Source organism: Zosterops lateralis (genome assembly GCF_965231275.1).
Source record: "Zosterops lateralis genome assembly, chromosome: 1".
Taxonomy (NCBI): Eukaryota; Metazoa; Chordata; class Aves; order Passeriformes; family Zosteropidae; genus Zosterops; species Zosterops lateralis.
Genome location: NC_139762.1, coordinates 146,634,895 through 146,654,091, shown reverse-complemented (window position 1 = coordinate 146,654,091; position 19,197 = coordinate 146,634,895). Strand labels below are relative to the sequence as shown.

General features: G+C 43.0%; 1 protein-coding gene across 1 annotated transcript in view; it reads left to right on the top strand.

Moving 5' to 3' along the window:
• The window catches only part of EXT1 (exostosin glycosyltransferase 1), a gene marked incomplete at its 5' end in the record, with an annotated part of 180,897 nt that overhangs the window by 148,991 nt on the left and 12,709 nt on the right, over positions 1-19,197 (top strand). Inside the window, 6 exons of the mRNA XM_083860594.1 lie at positions 2,915-3,022; positions 6,614-6,733; positions 12,191-12,323; positions 13,677-13,795; positions 14,510-14,605; positions 18,615-18,704. Of these exons, the coding sequence (XP_083716720.1) occupies positions 2,915-3,022; positions 6,614-6,733; positions 12,191-12,323; positions 13,677-13,795; positions 14,510-14,605; positions 18,615-18,704 (666 nt within the window). The remainder of the gene's footprint in view (positions 1-2,914; positions 3,023-6,613; positions 6,734-12,190; positions 12,324-13,676; positions 13,796-14,509; positions 14,606-18,614; positions 18,705-19,197) is intronic.

The following is a 19,197-nucleotide window of genomic DNA, read 5'->3' as shown; positions in this document are numbered from 1 at the left end:
TGAGAGATTGGTTTAGAATACTATTTTGTCAAGCTGTGAGACTTCCCCTGGGAGACACTGGCCTTTACACGTAAGTCCTGGGGCAAAACAAAACAGCTTTTTGTTTTCACTTAGCCAAAACAGACCTGCTTATGCATTGCCAGTTTTGAGATGGTGCTTGCTGAACGTACAGAAGGTGGCTTGGAGATGGTAAAGCTCCAGATGGAAGCTTCACATGAAGGTGGATATAAGCTGATCTCAGGGAGTTCACGTGCTGCCTGGGACAGCCCCTGAATATCCTTCACCTTTTAAAAGATGTTTCAGTTAGTGGTCCCCTTTTTACTGTGGGCCAGCAGCAGAAGGCAATAGAAAGTGGCTCCGGAGTCCCTGTGACCAAGGCAACACAGTGATCCAGCCTGATACCTGCCTACTCCACCTTCTGCCTGTCTGGTGGGGTTTTTTTGGCAAACATCAGCCTGATACTGAGTCTTCAGTCAGGCATAGAGAACATTTTGTGAGGTGCTGCAACTCCCTGTAGGTCTGGCATCAGGATTTCCAAGGGGGCTGGAGTGGAGAGAAGGAGCTGTTTGGTTTCAGTGAAGTGGCAAATGAACACTTCCTGGAGTCTGAGCCCAGACTGTCAGAGCCCTGTGAGATTCCTCAAGATCCAGCCCAATGGCAACTTAATGGAGAGAGAGACAGCTTCAATTCCAAAAAGGAATTTTAATAATACCAAAAAAACAACCAATAAGACGTCCACTGTATTGGACTGAACTGGACCAAGGCAGTACAAGGGGCAAAAGGCAAAATGCCAAAGGCAGGGTCTAGAGTCAGACAGAGGTCCTTATACACCCCAGTGTGGGTGGGGAGTTAAGGTGTGGTCTGAGGGAAGGGTCCAATGGGGGACAACGATTAAGAATGTTAAAATTCTTGCACCAAAATCAAGCTATGATAACATGGAGAACCACGAACTTTCTGGTAACAATTAGCATAGAGAGCATGTGAATAAGCCTTTTGCTTATGGCACTGAAAACAGGGTTTCCAAAGGCATTTTTCCAGGGTTCTCTTTTTATTCTCTGGGGAAACTCCTCTCTACACACACCCTACAGGGTCCTGCCTCCAGGAGTTGTTTTGCCATTTGGAAAGTGTTGCTGCATTGACAGTAAAGCTGTTAATGAATGGTATCCCATCACTTTTCATCATCAACCATAAAACATCCCAGCCACTGTTACAGAGAGTTGTTCACTGTAGTGCTGAGCAGGATTCAGGATTCATACCTACCTAAATGTAGGTAGGTATGTCATTTTAAAAGCCCAGGATACCCAGAAACACTTCTGGATTTCTGCTGCTTCTCCAGAAGGACTCTAGTAGATCCTGTGTCATATCTGCCCACCTTTGATGGGTATTTTGACTACCCTACATGGTCTGGACACATTGATGTAACCACTGAACCCCACACCTGCAATCAAATTTGAGATCCAGGTTCTGGACTGTCACTTGCCTCTTTCTCCTACTAAAGAGAAGATTAATAGCCTGAAAAGTGCTGTTTTCTCTCCAGTCTCTTCAGAGGAATGAGTGGGACTGGCTTACATGAGATGACAAGTCACTTCAGATCCTCCTGAAGAGCACTCCTCATCTCTTCTCTCATCTGGGCCCAAATTCATACAGCTTCTGTTAGATACATCATCTCAGGAGGAGAAAGCAGGGAGTGTATCTCACTGCACAGAATTTGTGGGCTCCAGGTCAATGATAAAATGTAGGCAGCTGAAGATTTCGCTATCAGACTAGCAGCAATATTTTGTATAATGATGTATTTCCAGTTTCTGTCTGGATCCAGGTAAAATCCTAAACCACATTAGTGGAATGTTTTAAATATGAAAACACATTACTAAGTGTTTTCTGGTTGGCTTTTTTCATGCACTGATGTAATTCCTTACAGAAGGTCACATAATAATCAGTGCTGTAATGTAGACTTAACCAGTCTAGGATGCTGTGCATGATACATCCTACCAAGAAGGAAAGATCCAACAGTCTGAAAGATTCCCCTTTATACCATCTTTTGGGAGGCCTGAACCATAGTCTTGACCAAACTCGGAGTACTTAATGGTTTGATCCAAAAGAAAATGAACCAGAGCACAGGTTTGATAAAAATCCTCTGGTGCTAGGTTATTTCATCACATCAGAAGGTTTTTGGTTTGGATCTTATGTTATGGTTGAGCTGACGAGAACATATTGGTGATCATTTGTTTATGGAAATACTCACCTATTTGCTAAATATTCACAAACTGTCTGTGCGGAAGAACTTGTAAAACTCATAAAGTTTGATTAGTTTTGACAATCATACTGGTAAGAAATAGATACTAAACGTGTATGCTTTTTGTTTGTTTTAGGACATACAACAATTCTTATTTCTGTAGACAGATTATGACAGAGGAGTTGTATTTGTGCAGTTGCCTCTGTTTGGAGAGTTGATACCAAACAGGATAGAGAATTTACTCCTTTATGGGAAAGATGATTGGGAGTTAAATATGATCTGTATTTTCTGTAGGGTTGCCAGCAGCATAGTATTAAATTTAGGGAAGTTGCTCCCTGCTAGGTGGTTCCCGAAGCAGCAAGGAAGGCCATCACTTTGTATTAAATTCTCCAGTGTTCCATCTGCTGCATTGAACAGTTCTGATCTTGTCTGCCAGCGTAAGCACCAGATTGCAGATGCCATTGTCTGTGCAAACCCCACCTTTCTGTGCATATGAATAAGCCCAAAATGGAAAACTGTAAACACTTGGGCTGCCCTCCTGTGGCTTTTGGCTTCTGGCATTCTTTGCTATGTTGCCTCTCCTGAGCTCGTTTGGAGAAGGGGGTCATGGAAAGTGGGGAGCTTGAAGCTGCCCTGCTGTGGGGGGCATCTGCTGACGTGGCCGTGCCTCTGTGCCCACAGGCTGCCTGCGTCCCGGTCATGCTCAGCAACGGATGGGAGTTGCCGTTCTCGGAAGTGATTGATTGGAACCAAGCTGCCATCATAGGCGATGAGAGATTGTTATTACAGGTAAGAAAGAGACCGCGGCTTTCAGCACATCAGCTGCTTATTGCTGCCACCGTCTACATGGACAGGGAAGATGAATCCAAAAGGTCAGGGCTGTAAAAGATTTTTTTTTTATTGTGAAGGGGATTGTCTGTGTCAGACTGGCTGTGAATTCATTTAATGTGATACATTCATTATTTGACCTGAAGGTCATTGCAGCCACCAGGACACATTCTTAAGTGCAGGAGACTTTTATTTTTGCAAAGAGCGTGAAATCTCTTCTGGTGTGGAGCACTTGATTGCCAGTCTGAGGTAGACCTGTCCAGGTACTGTGATGAAACGGAAAACATTTGAGGATGGATTCTGCCCCAGTCCTTAAAAAATGGTTTGTCCTCAGAAAATGACACCTCTGGAAAGCAAGTGTTTTCTCAGGTGGGAGTTACCATTTCACAGTTTGGTGGGAAGCAGAATCTGTCCTTTTTCTGACATGTGGACCATGTAGCATTGCTTTCTGAAGCAGTGTTCGTCTCACTGTTAATCTTGAGGTCATAGAACGAAAGTGGAAGTTACAAATTCCCTGCTACTTTCAGCATCTACTTTGGTTTTAAATGCACTATGGTTGTTTTGGTCTTTTTCAGCTACATTAGTGGATTTTACAGTCCAAATATACTCTGTAGATTCTGAAGAGAAGTTCATGTTAGGAGAAGTCCTTGAAAATTTGGTTTTTCTAAAGTGCCATTGACCAGCGTAAGCCTGAGATCCACTAGATCTGGAATAAACACAAAGTAGCCACTAAGAGTGATATTTTTTTTTTTTCAGTCTTGAATTTAGTGTGGTCCACAGGGAGAAGCCCTCAAAGGTACAGGTGTGATGGCACCCCAAAACAAAGTATCTTTGCAGTGTCATCACATGGCTGTTAACTTGTCTAAAGAAGTAAATATTTGTGAAAAGCTGGCCTAGCAAGCCTTGCAATTGCTGCCTATTCTACTTAATGTCATACAAGCTGCAAATATAAAAAGGCCATTTGATTTTTGCTTCTGTGGACTGCACATTTTTTCTGAGCAAAATTATGTCTCTCTTTAAATAATAATAATAATTTGCTGATCTTCATGTTTTCCGGTAACGTGCCATTTGTTCACTTCATCCAGCTGCTTCCATATTGAGCAGCTACTGCACTGTTATTAACAGTGTTTTTAAAGAGCTGGCAGAGGGCCTGAATGTCTGCTCTGGGAAATGTTTTTGTTGTGTTACAGTTTTTCATTTCCTGTTTGAGAGCAACTCGGATGTTTTTATTTGCATATTCTCCTCATCATAGCGCTGGGAGAGCTTAATCCAGCCCTTCTGCATTTATTTGTGCAGGGTGGTTTTTCCCTCCCCTCTACTCGTTGCTGAAATGACCTTTTATTAAAGTTCTAATAATTCCAATGTAATCATCCCAGATTAGTATTAATACATCATTTTCCCCACCTGTCTATCTGGACAAGTAGATTAATAGGCAGATGCATTTAAAACGGGAGCTCTGATTTTTCTTTCCAGCTGTTGTAACAGAGCCCCTATCAAGGCTCTTTTTAACCTTGACACTGTGTTTGCTTGCACTCCTGAGCATGGTATGGTGTATAAAATCATAAATTTGTGCAGTAACCATAGTCAGAGTAGCATTCTCTTTCAAAAGATGTAGTGAGGATTGAGTATTGATTTTATGGGTTACTTACACACGTATGCACACACACCACACAAGGTTGCACATATTGCAATTAAACTTTTATTGAAAAAATGCTGTATCACCACTGTGAAGTGACTTAAATCTTGTCTTTGCTGCTGATAATGTTTCTGGGTGTGATTAATGCACACTTGTGCAGCAAGTACAGGTAGTGTTCATTATCCTTCTGCTCATTGGAACACATCAGGAATAGTGATGTTATCTCTTAGAAGGACATGTTTTCAGGTTCTGTCTTTCATACTACTTTTGCAAGGAGTATTTTACTTAAAGACCTGTGTTTTACTTAAAGGGCCTATAGGGAAGGGAAATAAAGTAGCATCTTGGAAAATCTGACCATTTTCTTCTGCTCCACCCTGCTGCAGTGCTAATTCTCTCATAAGAGAGTCTGTATTATATTAGCAGTGTCTCTAAGATGATGGTCTAAGAGTTGAAGGGTTGAGAGAGCAAAGATTGGCCCATCTGACACTGCACCCACTGGAGCCAAGTGTCCAGACTTGGGTGCAAACTTTGCAAGTAAAGAATTTGCTAGTTCTTATGAAATCTTTTTAAATGTAAATTCCTAAACTCACTAATTTTCTTCAGGAAAGAGGTTTCATGGGAAATAATTTGATTTGGGAATATGTGGAAGCAAATAATGATCACCTCCTCAGAATATTTTAGGAATAAGCAGAGTGTGTTTTGGTCAGGAAAGAGTTGAATGTGGTGGAATGAAGGCAAACTTCAGCATAAGCTGGAATGCACAAGGACCAAATACACAGCCCAGGTATTTGCTTTTAAAACTAATGACTCAGGTAAAAGCCAGTGTCTGAGAACAAGTTGGCCTAATTTAGTGGCTGTTCTCAATGAGCTTAGAGGTCTTTTCCAACTTAAACAATTCTGTGATTCCAGTTAGAAAACACAAAAATGTAGGTGCAGCAACACAACGGTTCATTTCTAGAAAAAGGTGAGCACAAAGAAGCAGCATATCCTAAATGTCTTTTGACTGCTGTTACTAGCCCTCATCACTGAAGCAAATTTCATTTAAATTCCCTTGATAATGTCACTTTGCATTGTCCAAGTTGTACTGGAGGCCTTGGTCAATGTCCTAAGTTTAAAAATGGCATGTACACATATTAGTTTCAGGGAGGAGATGGGGATGGTGAAAGATGTAGACACAAAGCCTTTCGCTTCTGATCTAGTGAGCAGTTACATTTTTTAATGGGAAAGTGCTGCAGCAGAACAATCTAGGGTTTATTTTTAAGGCAACTTCTACAACAATAATGTGTAGATTTAATGGAAAGAGAGCAAAAATAAGCACTGTTTTCCCTTGTGAATAAGAGATGTTGTGGAAGATGTTATTCTTTCCACCTAAGGTAATTAATTAAATGCAGTTTGATCCACAGGTTCCCAAAAAGTGGAGTCTTACTTAAAGCTTTGCTATGTTTTCCTTAGGGCATTTAGTGTTGCCATGCTGTGGTAAATGCAGTTCCAGATACCATTAATATACTTGGAATGTGGGGATTATTGCTGAACTCCCAACCCCTGCAGGTACTAGGTTGTTAAAATACTAATCCATGAAGAGTTTTGTGGGATGAAAAGCATGAGGGCTGCATGGAGGAGCTCCTTACTATGCCACATCACAAGGCTGCAAGGGGGTGGCTTTGTTGCCATAAAACAATCAAAAACTAAAAGAAATCAGATTTAAAAAATTAATATATTCAATATCAGGGGTTATAAAGGGCTGTGTCTCATTTGTTTTACATCAAGGCTTTAACTGTTGACACACATCTCCGTTGGACACAAGTGCTGAACCTGTACAACCTGCTAATGGAGGAGAGGGCTTGTCAGCAGCATATTAATTTGATGAGATTGTGTTGTTTCTAAAGCTTCTGACTATATTACATCTTGTATTACAGATTCCTTCTACAATCAGGTCTATCCATCAGGATAAAATCCTAGCACTTAGACAGCAGACACAGTTCTTGTGGGAGGCTTATTTTTCTTCAGTTGAGAAGATTGTATTGACTACACTAGAGGTGAGTAAAAATTGTCAGGGACCTTGCTAAGCAGCGAGATTTCCGTACCTGTCCAACTACTCCTGTCCTCAGCTGGTGTCAGACCTTGGTTTTCATGACATGCAATTGGTCACTGGGAAAAAAGCTCAGCATCTTGATGAGTTTTCTCCCCTAAGGAAATACTTTCTTCATTATTGGAATCCACATTAGAAAACTGACATGGTGAAAAATGGGAGCTACCCAACACATGGAAAAATTGTCATGTGTGATCTTGACTTTGCAAGGCTCTGTGGCTTATGAATCACTATCCTTGTCATTCATGGAAAATGAATTTCTTAAGAAACCCTTCTGGAATTCCTTTTGGAAAAAATGCTACTGTAGAGCTCCTCCTTGACCATTCCTTAACATTTTGATGCCTTCTGATGAGGCTGTTGATCTGGCTCAAGGAAAAGAGGGGGCTTGTAAATTCTGTGTCTTATCTTCACACAAAGGAGAAGGGAAAGGCCTGATCATTCTTATAAATTATTAATAGATAATCATAATTAGACTGGTATTAAAAGGGGAGATGGATGATCGCAAATGTGGAGAGAATCCTTTCTGAATTCAGAGACAGAGGAAAGATGAAAGATGAAAGGCTCTTCAGAAGTAGGGCCCAGGCTGCAATTTCAAAAGCAGTTTTACTTTTCTGACTCTTTTGCAATTTTTCACGTGAATTTCTGACACATTTGTACCACTGAAAGGGGCTGACTTTGTACGTGCAAATGCATTTGTCTAATGCTAATGCTTCTGCAGTTGCACCTGTCTTTGTGCACAGTTGTGATGCACAGTTGTTAAGGCTCCCCATTCACTGCTGTGCCTGCTTACCCCTGAAACCTGCAAACGAATGCCCATGGCTGATCAACCTCCAGCTGCTGCAAGGCAGTCCCTTAGGTCTTTCCATGCCAGTGAAGAAAACCAGCCGGGGAACATTTGCAGAGCCCCTGGCATAGTTACCCTCACAATGCTCCCATTGCCCTCAGAAGAGCATGTCTTCATCTGTGCTGGCTGTTGGGAGCTGCTCTTCATCCTCAAACTCCTCATAAGCACTGATGAGGTAGTGAAAATTACCACAGCCCACACCAGGATCAGACTCACAAAGGTGGAAGACCACGTGCCGTTGCTCACAGTTTAATTAACCCTTACAGAAGTGCTCCCAGAGACCCTCAGGTGCCTCATCTGCCTTCCCTGCATGTGCCCTGTTATTGTTGGGGATTGCTGAAAGGACAGAGGCACCCAGCTCTCCCCACTGCCCCTCTCCTGCCTCTGCTGGGGCTGCGCTCCAGGGCACATAACCTGCAGCTCCCACAGCCTTGGTGTCCATCACATCAAGCTCCAGTGCTCACACATGTGTCTATAGTGCTGCTTTGGGACATTGGCCCATGTGGTTTCAGGAGCCCAAGGGACAGCAAAACCTTTAAAGCTGAAGCAAGCTGGAGTTTCTGCTCAGAGCAGAAAAAAAAAGGGAAGACAAAAGTCTTCCCGAAAGATAAAGTTTAATGAAACCAATTAATGTATGCCAGGTGTTGTAGTTATGTCCTGAGTTTTTTCATTTGTTTGGAAGACTCATTTTGGTTTGAGATTTTTTTCATTGTTGTTTTTTAATTCAGGACTCTCAGTCTTTTGAGACTGCTAAGAGGGATTCTTTTCTTTTCACTGATTTCACATTTCAATCTGCCTAAGTAAAGTCCCAAGTTAACTTTCCCTAGGAAAGGATTAAAACAGTTGAGAGTGACTTCTGTTGTCTGAAACCTGCAAGCAGTATATCCTCTTCTTAAAAGCTAATACCTGGAAGTAACTTCCTAGCAGGATTTTTTTTTTTTTTTTTTTTTTGTGGATGTGATCCATCTTCTGTTGTAATACTGTTATGTCAGAGTGCTCTGATGGTTCTAGATATCATCAGAATAATCACTTGCGTGCTAGCTGCAGTGCCAGTGTATGTCCCTGTCTGAGGATATCAGCACAGAAAAAGTCTTCACCAAATCAGATCTCTGGAAGGACATCACAGCCCTTTATTCTGCACACCTCTGGAAACCTTAAATCATATTCTAGATTCCTTGATCATCTCACAGCAATTGGTGGCTGTTGTGGTTTAACCCCAGCCAGCAGCCAAGCCCCAGGCAGCTGCTCGTTCACTCTCCCACCAGCAGGGTCAGGGAGAGAACTGGAAGGGTAAAACCCAGAAAATTCATGGGTTGAGATAAATAGAGTTTATTAGGGAAAGCAAAAGCTGCATACAAAAGTGAAGCAAAACAAGGAATTAAGTCACTGCTTCCCATTGTCAGGCAGGTGTTCAGCCACCTCTAGGAGAGCAGGGCCCCATCATGTGCAATGCTGACTTGAGAAAACAAACACCATCACTCCAAATGTCTTCCTCCTTCTTCTCCCCCCTTTATGTCCTGAGCGTGATGTCATATGGTCTGGAATTTCCCTCAGGCCAGTTTGGGCCACCTGTCCTGGCTGTGTCTCCTCCCAGACACCCCCAATCTCCTCCCCACCATGGCTGTATGAACAGCGGAAAAGGCCTTGGCCCTGCTCAGAAATAACAAAAATATCTCTGAATTGTCAGCTTTGTGCTCAGCACAAATTCAAAACACAGTCCCATAGCAGCCACTGTGAGGAAAACTAACTCTACACCAGCACAGTGGCCTAAGCAAAACAGCTCATAGTCCAAAATAGTTTGAATCTTTTGGCCAACAACCCCCTGTGGCAGTCACAGAGGAGCTGCCCAGTGCCTTGGGCAGGGTGTGGGTTAGGCAGTGATGCTCACAAGTGTCTGCTGCAGGCTGGTGAGTGGGAGCACTGGCAGTGCAGCAGTGAACTGCTGCAAACACCATGGGATGCATGCTCCAGCATACCTGCACTTCTTCAGCTTTGTCTTCTCTTGGAGCAAACACAGAACATCCCTGCACAGTCCCCCACTCAGAAAGAGGAGGCAAGGAGGACAGCACAAAGTACAGACAAGGAATGCTGGATGCTTGGCTAGGATCTGTTGAAAAGCAGCAATGATTAAGACAATATGTGAACTTTTTGAAGTGTGGGGGTGAGGGAGACAAAAATATTGGACTATTAACGCATTCCAAAAAGTAAAAGGAGACCTTGCCAGAGATCCTAAGCCCTTTCTTCTCTTATTAAACTTCCTGTCATGCCTCATCATTGGAGAGACCAGGTAGATGCTGTCTCTGCAATATGGGCAACACTGCACACTCTGCATTTTAATTCCTTGGTGTCCTCCATGTTATCTTTTTTTACACATTTTAGTTCTCTTTCTGCCAAGTTTTTTTCCCTTTATCCTGACAGACACCTACACTTCTTACATAGGCCCAGGAGAGTGATAAAACAGTGATCCATTTTTTTTCACTGTGGTGAAGCAGCTCCCCAGGAGGATGCAGAAACAGGCTGGTGAGGTCTGTGTGTGCTGCAGTGGCACTGGGGCCCTGCCCCATGCTGGAGCTGCACTGGCTGTGGGCATGATGAACACGAGCCACTTTTTGTTTCCCCTGCAGCCTTGCTGGCTACCAGCGCCCCACAAAGCTCCACTGCCTGTGTAAACCTCTTGGCCACGTAAATTTACAGACTTCTACTTCTCCCGTTGTGCCTCAGTTTTGAGAAAGCAAGAGGGAGGAGCTGTTGTATTTATGCTTTGTGGTAAACACTCAAAAATAAATACTTCCCAGGTTCTCTCTTGTTTAGTGGCATAACTTGCAGTTGGGTAAACAGCAGTCGTTTTCTGTGGTTTTTTCCTGCCCCCACTGCCATGTGGGGGATCTGACAACTGATATACCTAACTTCTCAACTAAAATATTCAGATACATTCTTGTCAATGATGGCATTACAGTCCTAAGCCTGTTATTCAAAAAAAAAAAAAAAAAAGAAAGTTAAATTAACTTACTCATGTATGAGTGAATTACTGCATATTAGCTATGGCAATTGGCTGTAGGCAAAATTCAGAAAAGCATGCATTTAACATCTGCCCCAGTTTAGCAGTACATGTATTGCCACCAGCAGTGGATTGTCTAACACAATGTAACTGGTGTTTTAATCTTCTCTTGTCATGGCAATCAAAAATTCCAGGAAAACCGCTGCTTGCAGCAATACTTATTCATATATGGACCAAATGTCCCTGAACTTAGCAGCTTCCAGAGACTTTAACTTGTTTAGACTGCAGCAGCTGCTTTTGTTCTTCTTGTGGTGGGTCTTTTTGCTTGTTTTTTTGTTTTCCTACACTTCAGTACAGCTTCAGAGACATGAAGTTTCACCCAGATACATCTGTGTTAAGGCCAGAGACACTAGGCTAGAACAACCAACATGTTCTTGGCACTCAAGCCCTGTGCACTGCATAAACTGCCAGTTACGTGAAAACCTCCTTTGAAGATAACAAAAGATGAGCTGCAGAAGAAGGCAAGGCATTCCTGCTTAGCCAGCTTGGGGGAAAATTAATCCTCCACCACCCACTGGACCTTTGCAGCATTCCATCTCCAGACCTACTAACTTCTAATGTTCCAAGGAAAGGCAACTCTATAAGAGCCTGTGGCTCAGGAATGTATTGCACTTAGAAAGTTGCACCTTCTTTGGAGGCTGAATTTGTCCTGTTAGAGGTTCCCCCCACTGAATGTTATGTTGTTATGCCTTTTCAGGAAGTTTAAAGAATTTCCCATCAGTATAAGAACCACTCTCCTTCCTGCAATCAGGCATCCCATGTGAAGCAACTGTAATTTCATAAATACATACTAATTTTATGGCCTGGTATCTTTTTTTTTCCTTTATTGCTTGTGGTATTCTAGATTATAAAGTAGATGACCTAGCAATCTGTTCTGACCTTAAACGTCTAGGAGTCTCTGGTTTTGGCCCCCTACAGACTCAGACAGTAGTTGAAAAAAGATTGTCTGTTTCATTCAACAAGGAACTGTCGCAGAACTGACATGGAATCAGTGATGTATCTGAATGCTGATATCCCTTTATAATTGTGAAAAAATTAATAATTAGTGCAGCCTGATTTGCTGAAAGTCTTTTTGGTTTTGAATATTCTCATTATCTCCTAATATTGCCTGGGTTTTTAATGCCATCTTCAAATAATTATCTTCTATGAGTTCTGGATAGTAAAGCTGACAATGAACTAATCAGGCTTACAACTGCTAAGATACTCAAATAGACAAAATATTTGACTTGAAATATAAAATGCAATAAATTGTATGGTCTCCATGTCCAGAGAGACTAATGAGGTGCTCTGAAGCCTATGGCACAAAGCCTGAGCTGCTGAAGTGGTGTCAGAGTGTGCAGGTTCTGAGTCCTTTAAAGAGAGATCAAGGAGGAGTGTCTACTAATTTGTGTGCCTCAGCTTGTTGAAAAATGGGTGATGATTCCAGTCAGCTGGAGTCTCTGAAGCTTCTACCAGTGACTACGGCAGTCTATTTAAAAATCATTACTTCTCTTGTTTTCCAGATTATTCAGGACAGAATATTTAAGCACATATCACGTAACAGCTTAATATGGAACAAACATCCTGGAGGGTTATTTGTACTGCCACAGTATTCCTCATATCTGGGAGATTTTCCTTACTACTATGCTAATCTTGGTGAGTGAATCCTTGCTATAATGTAGCAGCATCTGGAATTTCTAGTGGAATTTTTAAGCTTTGTCTTTGAGTAGCATGTGCCAAGTGACATACCATTCATTTCTGGTTAATGATGCCTTTCATTTATCCTGTCTCAATCTTAGCTGCCCACTGTAGACTGGAACATCTCTGACTCATCAACATGCATCATGTGCCTTTTGCTTGCAAAGATTGTTTAAAAAAAAAAAAAATCTATGTTCCTTCATACTTTTCAGTTGCTGGTAATTAATGCCTGAGTTGCTGATTACCTATTCATGGCCTGAGGGGACATAACAGGAATAGCTTTTTCCTTTCTTTGTTTATTTGTGCTTGGCAAATTGGAAAAGTGGTAATTTACCCACAACACTTTTTATTGGAGTGCACACTTGGTATGGATTTACTCTGTACACTATGTGTCTTCATATGGATCCCAAGAGAAGGAATGAATAGGGCTTGGGTTCATGGCTTTTTCCTGAAGCAGAGCTTAAACAATGAGTTCTGCAGGCGAATGTGCCTCCAGGCTGAAGGGATCCTACTTACCAGACTGCTGCTACTTTTGGCTCAGCCTGTGCCATCCCACTTGTGTGGATCTGTACTGCTCACCTACTAAAAATTGTCAGTTACTATGTTAAAAAAGGGAGAAGAAGGTTTCTGTGGTAATTCTGATGAAAAATGACTATGACCCCACACTGATGAATTTAGATGAGGTTGAGAGCAATAACGAAGGGTAGGCGCCAGTAGGATGTGTTATTCCAGGCAAGAAAGGAAGTCATAGCAAGGCAAAAATTTAAAAATGGAAGGCAAGGTTGCAAGCACAATTATCAGCTCAGGATGTAATTGAAGATGCATGCGGATAGGAATCAACTAGAAAAAGCAAAAATCTGACAGAGGCTGTAATGGAAGTGAGGTAACTGAATAAGCTTCTGGAATTTGTGGAGATAATCTGTAAAAAACATCAAGGATCCAAAGCCAAGCAGCAAAACAGAGCCTGTGTCAAGAAAGACATTTGGCTGAACAAACTAGATGTCAATATTGTGGGACAAACTGGATGAAAGAAAGAGATTACAGGACATCTGTGGAAACAGTGAGTAAGGAAAGGAAATAATTGTCTTGGAGTCCGGTATTTCAGAGTGGAAGTTAAAGGCGCAGAGTGGGAGTTAAAGGGAAGTGCGATCTCCTCTGAAGCATCTGGTATCTGAGAGGAAGGGAGATGACTTAAAAAAACCTGGCAAGGCTTGCATTAAGTGCAGATTGTTTTTTCCATCCCCAAAGTCCTTTAATCTGTAGTAACTGGGGGCATTTTGTCTTCACTGAACACATCTCTCTTCACTTCAGGTCTGAAGCCTCTTTCCACATTCACTGCCGTTATCCACGCAGTAACTCCCCTGGTTTCCCAATCTCAGCCTGTGCTGAAACTCCTGGTTGCTGTAGCCAAGTCCCAGTACTGTGCACAGGTAAGCAGCACTGTTTCGGTGTCAGTCACAGCAGAGACAAACCCCTCTGCCAGGAATGCTTAGCCTAGTGACTCAGCCCTGTTTCAACCCCATTTCAATTCTGATGTTTCTTTCCTCTGAGATTTCTAATCTCTATGACCTACGTGCATGGGAAATAAAAATGCTGAGTATAATGAGAGTGGAATAGAGATACTAATTAAACCCATTGTTACATGAGACAGGTAAAATAGTGAATGCACTTTAGGATCAGCATTGTGTGTGCTGTAAACTGCACAAGGATGTCTATGCCTCAAGAGCCATTACATGATCTTCCTTCCTCCCACTGTGGCTTTTAATCTCATCAGTGCCAGGATTTTGGCTTCTCTATAAAAAACCCTGGGGAGTTCAGTAGGAGCACCCTCTTGCAGTGGAGTGTCACTAGTGGTTTTGCCTTTAATGAGAGCCACAGTAAATGGGTCACATCTGTATCATGTGGCTGAGACAGAGACTTCCCAAGTTCCTGTCCAGCCTATATTTGCCTGAGAGGATATATGTTGTAACTAGTTGGCTTGGGTGAAATCATTGTAGGAAGTGTTATTTTTATGCAGATTTATTTCATTGCTTTTGATTTTGAAATTCCTAACTTGAATTGAACATGTCTGGAAATCTGAGAGCTTAGAATATGGACAGCATTGCCACAAAGGTCTTTGATCATGGTCCAATATTCTCTTACAGATTATTGTTTTATGGAATTGTGATAAACCCCTCCCAGCCAAACACCGCTGGCCTGCCACTTCTGTGCCTGTCATAGTCATTGAAGGAGAAAGCAAGGTAGGTGGAGAGGAGCATAGTAAAAGGTTGCCTGCGTTCTCTGACAGGATGGGAATTTACTTTTCCAGTGACTTTGGTGAAAGCTTTGTAGCTCCCAACAAAATGACAGCTCCCTTCTATTCCTTGGCCTTTTGTACCAGCTTAGTTGCAGATTTATGTTTCATGCATGGGCCCTGTGCACTCAGAAATGATCAGCATGGCAATTAATACCTTGAATCTGAGATTCACAGGTGGCCCTGTTTTGAAATGTGGCCCTGCCAGTAGATAGTACTGACCCCATGGTTGGGGATTCCGTCTGTGCAGGTGCATGAAAGTAATGATGCAGCTGCACTCATTGAGTCTGAGAAGTCATATGCAAGACTTGGGGGTTTGCTGTGGACTCAAAAGCTGAGTTAAAAATGAGGACTTGAGTTTGAAAAGTATCTTCTTTGATGGCCCTGTGAGGTACTGCTGCCATCAAAAAAAAGGAAGGGAGGTGGGACACTAGTGTGGGAATAAAATCACCATGTCATCTCTTGCTGTGCAACACACATCTTGTTTGTATTTTCACAAAGTCAAAATAGATGCTGTCAGATGAGAAAAGTTTTTTTGAATTCCCACTGAAGTGGATGATTCCTTTCCAAATTCAGGCTTGAGAGAAGCAGGACTTCTTCCTTCTAGAATCTGAAACAGATTTGAGCTGAACCTCTCTGCAGTCTCTTTTAGCTGGCTCCAGAGCTCTGCGTTGGCAAAGGGAACTTTCAGTTGCTTTGCCTGTAGAGTCCTATTTTGAATTTGTAATCTTGTCTTTGGCCTTTTGTTCTTGTCACCTTAACAAGGGATAGAGAGCCCTGCAAGGTTGGCAGCTAAAGGCTCTGGCCTTAGCTAGCCATGTGAACAGTATCAGGAGAATTGCTGCAGGGCCAAGAAAGGTTGTAGAGATTTCTGAGCCTTCTGAATGTTCTGGGTGTTTTTATTTTCTTTTTGTAAAACTACCAGAGGTGAAATAGAGGAGAAATCTCTGACCAATTCTATAGTGTTTGTAGAAATTGGCCCCAGGCACTGTTTAGATTACAAATGAGTCTCCTGAGTACACAAAGGTGTGTTTATAGTGGACAGTCTCTTCCCTCTAATATCCCAACATATGCCAAATGGCTTCTCGTGTGGAAAGCTGGTTTTTTGGACCAATCTTGCAGAGCCAGAGCAGCACAGTTCAAAGGTGGCACAAAGGAGCTGCTTTTCATCTCCAAGGCTGGCTGGCAGGCACCAGGACTCCATGCAGCTGGTCATGGTGGTCTGCCTTTACCAAACTTTCACTCTTTCCTTAAAATCAAATATTTTGTAACACCCATTTTACAAAATGGCACTTAAGCTATAAAAAAAATACATGGCAAGTCCTGGCTATTGTGCTATTTGAAAATTTCGCAGTCTGTAAAAGATTTGGGATGAGAACATGGGTCTCCTGCTGGCTGCTTGCTCTGCTTCATCTTTGTGTAAGCAAAGCAAAACCCTCAGCCCCATCCAGATCACCTCAGAGCCCTGCCTCCCCAGACTGAGGCCATCATGGTGATGAAGGGGTGCTCTCCAGAGAGACATTGTGAACATCCTGATTATGGAGGCAGATCTTTCTCTGAATCGAGGCATAGATTCCAAATACGTGTTCCCAAACAGGTTGCAGGGGATGTAGAACTGACCATGTCAATTAGGAGGGTTGTGTAAAACTTCTCCATGTCCCTGTTGCCATACAGTGGATTCCTCTTACTGGTCTTGACCTTTAAAGTGTTTTCTTGGCATAGTAAATTGGTAAAGAAGTCTAGTAATTAACCAGGCTATTTTTCCTAGCAAATGAGGGAAACAAACTGTGTTGTGAACTTGTTATTCTTAATCAGTTCTCAAAAGGTGCTATTTAGTCTGCTAAAGAAACCATATGGATTTTCACAGAATCACTAGGTTGGAAGAGACCTTCAAGATCATCAAATCCAACCCTAACATCCTAACCTATACCCAACCCCAATACCCAAACACCTCAACTAAACCATGGTACCGAGTGCCACATCCAGACTTTTGAAACACATCCAGGGATGATGACTCCACCACCTCCCCTGGCAGACCATTCCAGTACTTTATCACTCTTTCTGCAAAAACCCTTTTCCCGATATCCAGCCTGTATTTCCCTTGGCACACCTTGAGACTGTGTCCTCTCTTTCTGTCAATTGCTGCCTGGAGAAAGAGACCAACCCCCACCTGAGCACAGCCACCTTTCAGGAAATTGTAGAGAGTGATAAGGTCACCTCTGAGTCTCCTTTTCTCCGGGCTAAACAGCCCCAGCTCTCTCAGTCATTCCTCACTGGGTTTGTGTTCCAAGCCCCTCACCAGCCTTGTTGCCTCCTCTGGATGTGCTCAAGTGTCTCAAAGTCCTTCCTAAACTGGGGGGCTAGAACTGGACACAGCACTCGAGGTGTGGCCTCACCAGTGCTGAGTACAGGGGAAGAATGACCTCCCTGCTCCTGCTGGCCACACTATTCCTGATCCAGGCCAGGATGCCATTGACTTTGGCTCATGTTCAGCCGGTTATCAACCAATAAGTACCCCCAGGTCCCTTTCCTCCTGGGGACTGTCCAGCCACACGATCCCCAGCCTATAATGTTGCAGGATTTTATTGTGGCCAGACGCAAGACTTGGCACTTGGACTTACTAAACTTCATCTTATTGGACTCTGCCCATCCATCCAACCATTCCAGATCTCTCTGCAGAGCCCTCCTACCTTCCAGCAGATTGATACACGCTCCCAGCTCAGTGTCATCTGCAAATTTACTAATGAAAGACTCAATACCCTCATCCATATCATCAGTAAAAATACTGAACAGACCTGGCCCCAGCACAGCCCCCTGAGGGACACAACTGGTGACTGTCCCCAGCTGGATACAGCACCATTCATGACCACTCTCTGGGCCCGGCCATGCAGCCAGTTCTTAACCCAGCAAAAAGTGCTCCTACCTAAGCTGCAGGAGCACTTTTTGATCCAGCTTTCCCATCTATTTCCTATTACTTTGAGGAGTGTCTTGCTATATCTTTAAAAAACTTAATTCTGTTTATAGTTTTTTTATATATAGAATAGTTTGAGTTGGAAGGGACCTTAAAGACTGTCTAGTGCCAACGCCCCTGCCATGAACCAGGAAACCTCCCACTAGACCAGATTGCTCAGAGCTTTGTGCAGCCTGGCCTTGAACACTCCCAAGGATGGGACATCCACAGTTTCTCTGGGCAACCTGTTATAGTGCCTCACTACCCTCACAGTAAAGAATTCTTTCCTAATATCTAATCTAAATTTATTCTCTGTCAGTTTGAATCCATACCCCCTTGTCCTATCACTACATGCTCTTATAAAATGTCCCTCTTCATCTTTCTTTCAGGCTCTCTTCAGGTACTGAAAGGCCATTTAAGAATGTTACTTTTTAAAATGCTACAATACCTATATAATTCTTCATGGAGATAAAGCTCAATTTGGATTCTTTAGCATATTCTCCTTTTCTGATGGAGAATGTTGCACCATCCTAGTGGTATTACATCCTTCACACACAGCTGGGCTGCATGGTTTCCCAGCTGTGTAAGCTTATGAAGGCTGCAGAGTCTTTCTCAGCGTTCATTACCTTTGATCCTCACACCCTGTAGGAGAGCAGAGGGACAGTCCTAGCCACCAGGGAAAATGTCCTCCACAAAGAAGCTGTAGGTTCATCTAATTATCAGTACAGACCATTGCAGTTTGTCACAAAAGGAAAGCAGCCTGCTGCAAAGAGGGAGGTCTATTCAGAAATTACTCCTCAGATAGAAGGTGTAGGCTGACTGCTGGGGTGACAGAAATGACACTCTTTCACTTTTGAGCTGAAGGGTCCTTTCCATCAGACAGAAATATGCCACATACCTCAGACAAGAGGAAATAAGAGTGAGGAATAAAATTAAATATTTGCCTTGGAAATGAGTCCTTCAAGTGATTTTTATTTCCTCCCCTTCCTGCCTTGGATACCCACAGGTCATGAGCAGTCGCTTCCTACCCTACGACAACATAGTGACAGACGCAGTGCTGAGCCTGGACGAGGACACCGTGCTTTCAACCACTGAGGTAAGGGTCTCTCTTAGGAGTCTGCTTGGCTCCTGGGCTCAGCCTGAGCACAGCAGATATGCTCTTTTCTTGGCTGTGCCAGTGAGCAAATGTTACAAGATTTCCTGCTACACTCCTCAGATTTAATGTGTTGCACTTGTTTCCGCAGCCCTGCCACTGCCTGCCATCAGAGGAGCTTTTCGCCCTGGTTAATTGGCTCATCATTAGCATATGGTTCTTCCGTTCTTTATTATTTTAGTAACATAGCTGCAGGCGGGTGTAGGCAGCCAAGAGCAGTAAGCTTTAATATTCTGCTCTCACTCTTCTGATTAGGGTAGCTTCCCCCCTACTTTACCGGTAGGGTGTAGGTGGAGAAGGAAGGCTTGTCAGCAGAGGGAGACTGCTATCACTCCAAAAGACAGCACTGCCACCCTAGTGCAGGATTTCACTGAGGAGTGCTCTTTACCCATTGTGTCAGCCCATAAAATTGGAGATCTTCGCTAGTTTAGGTGCT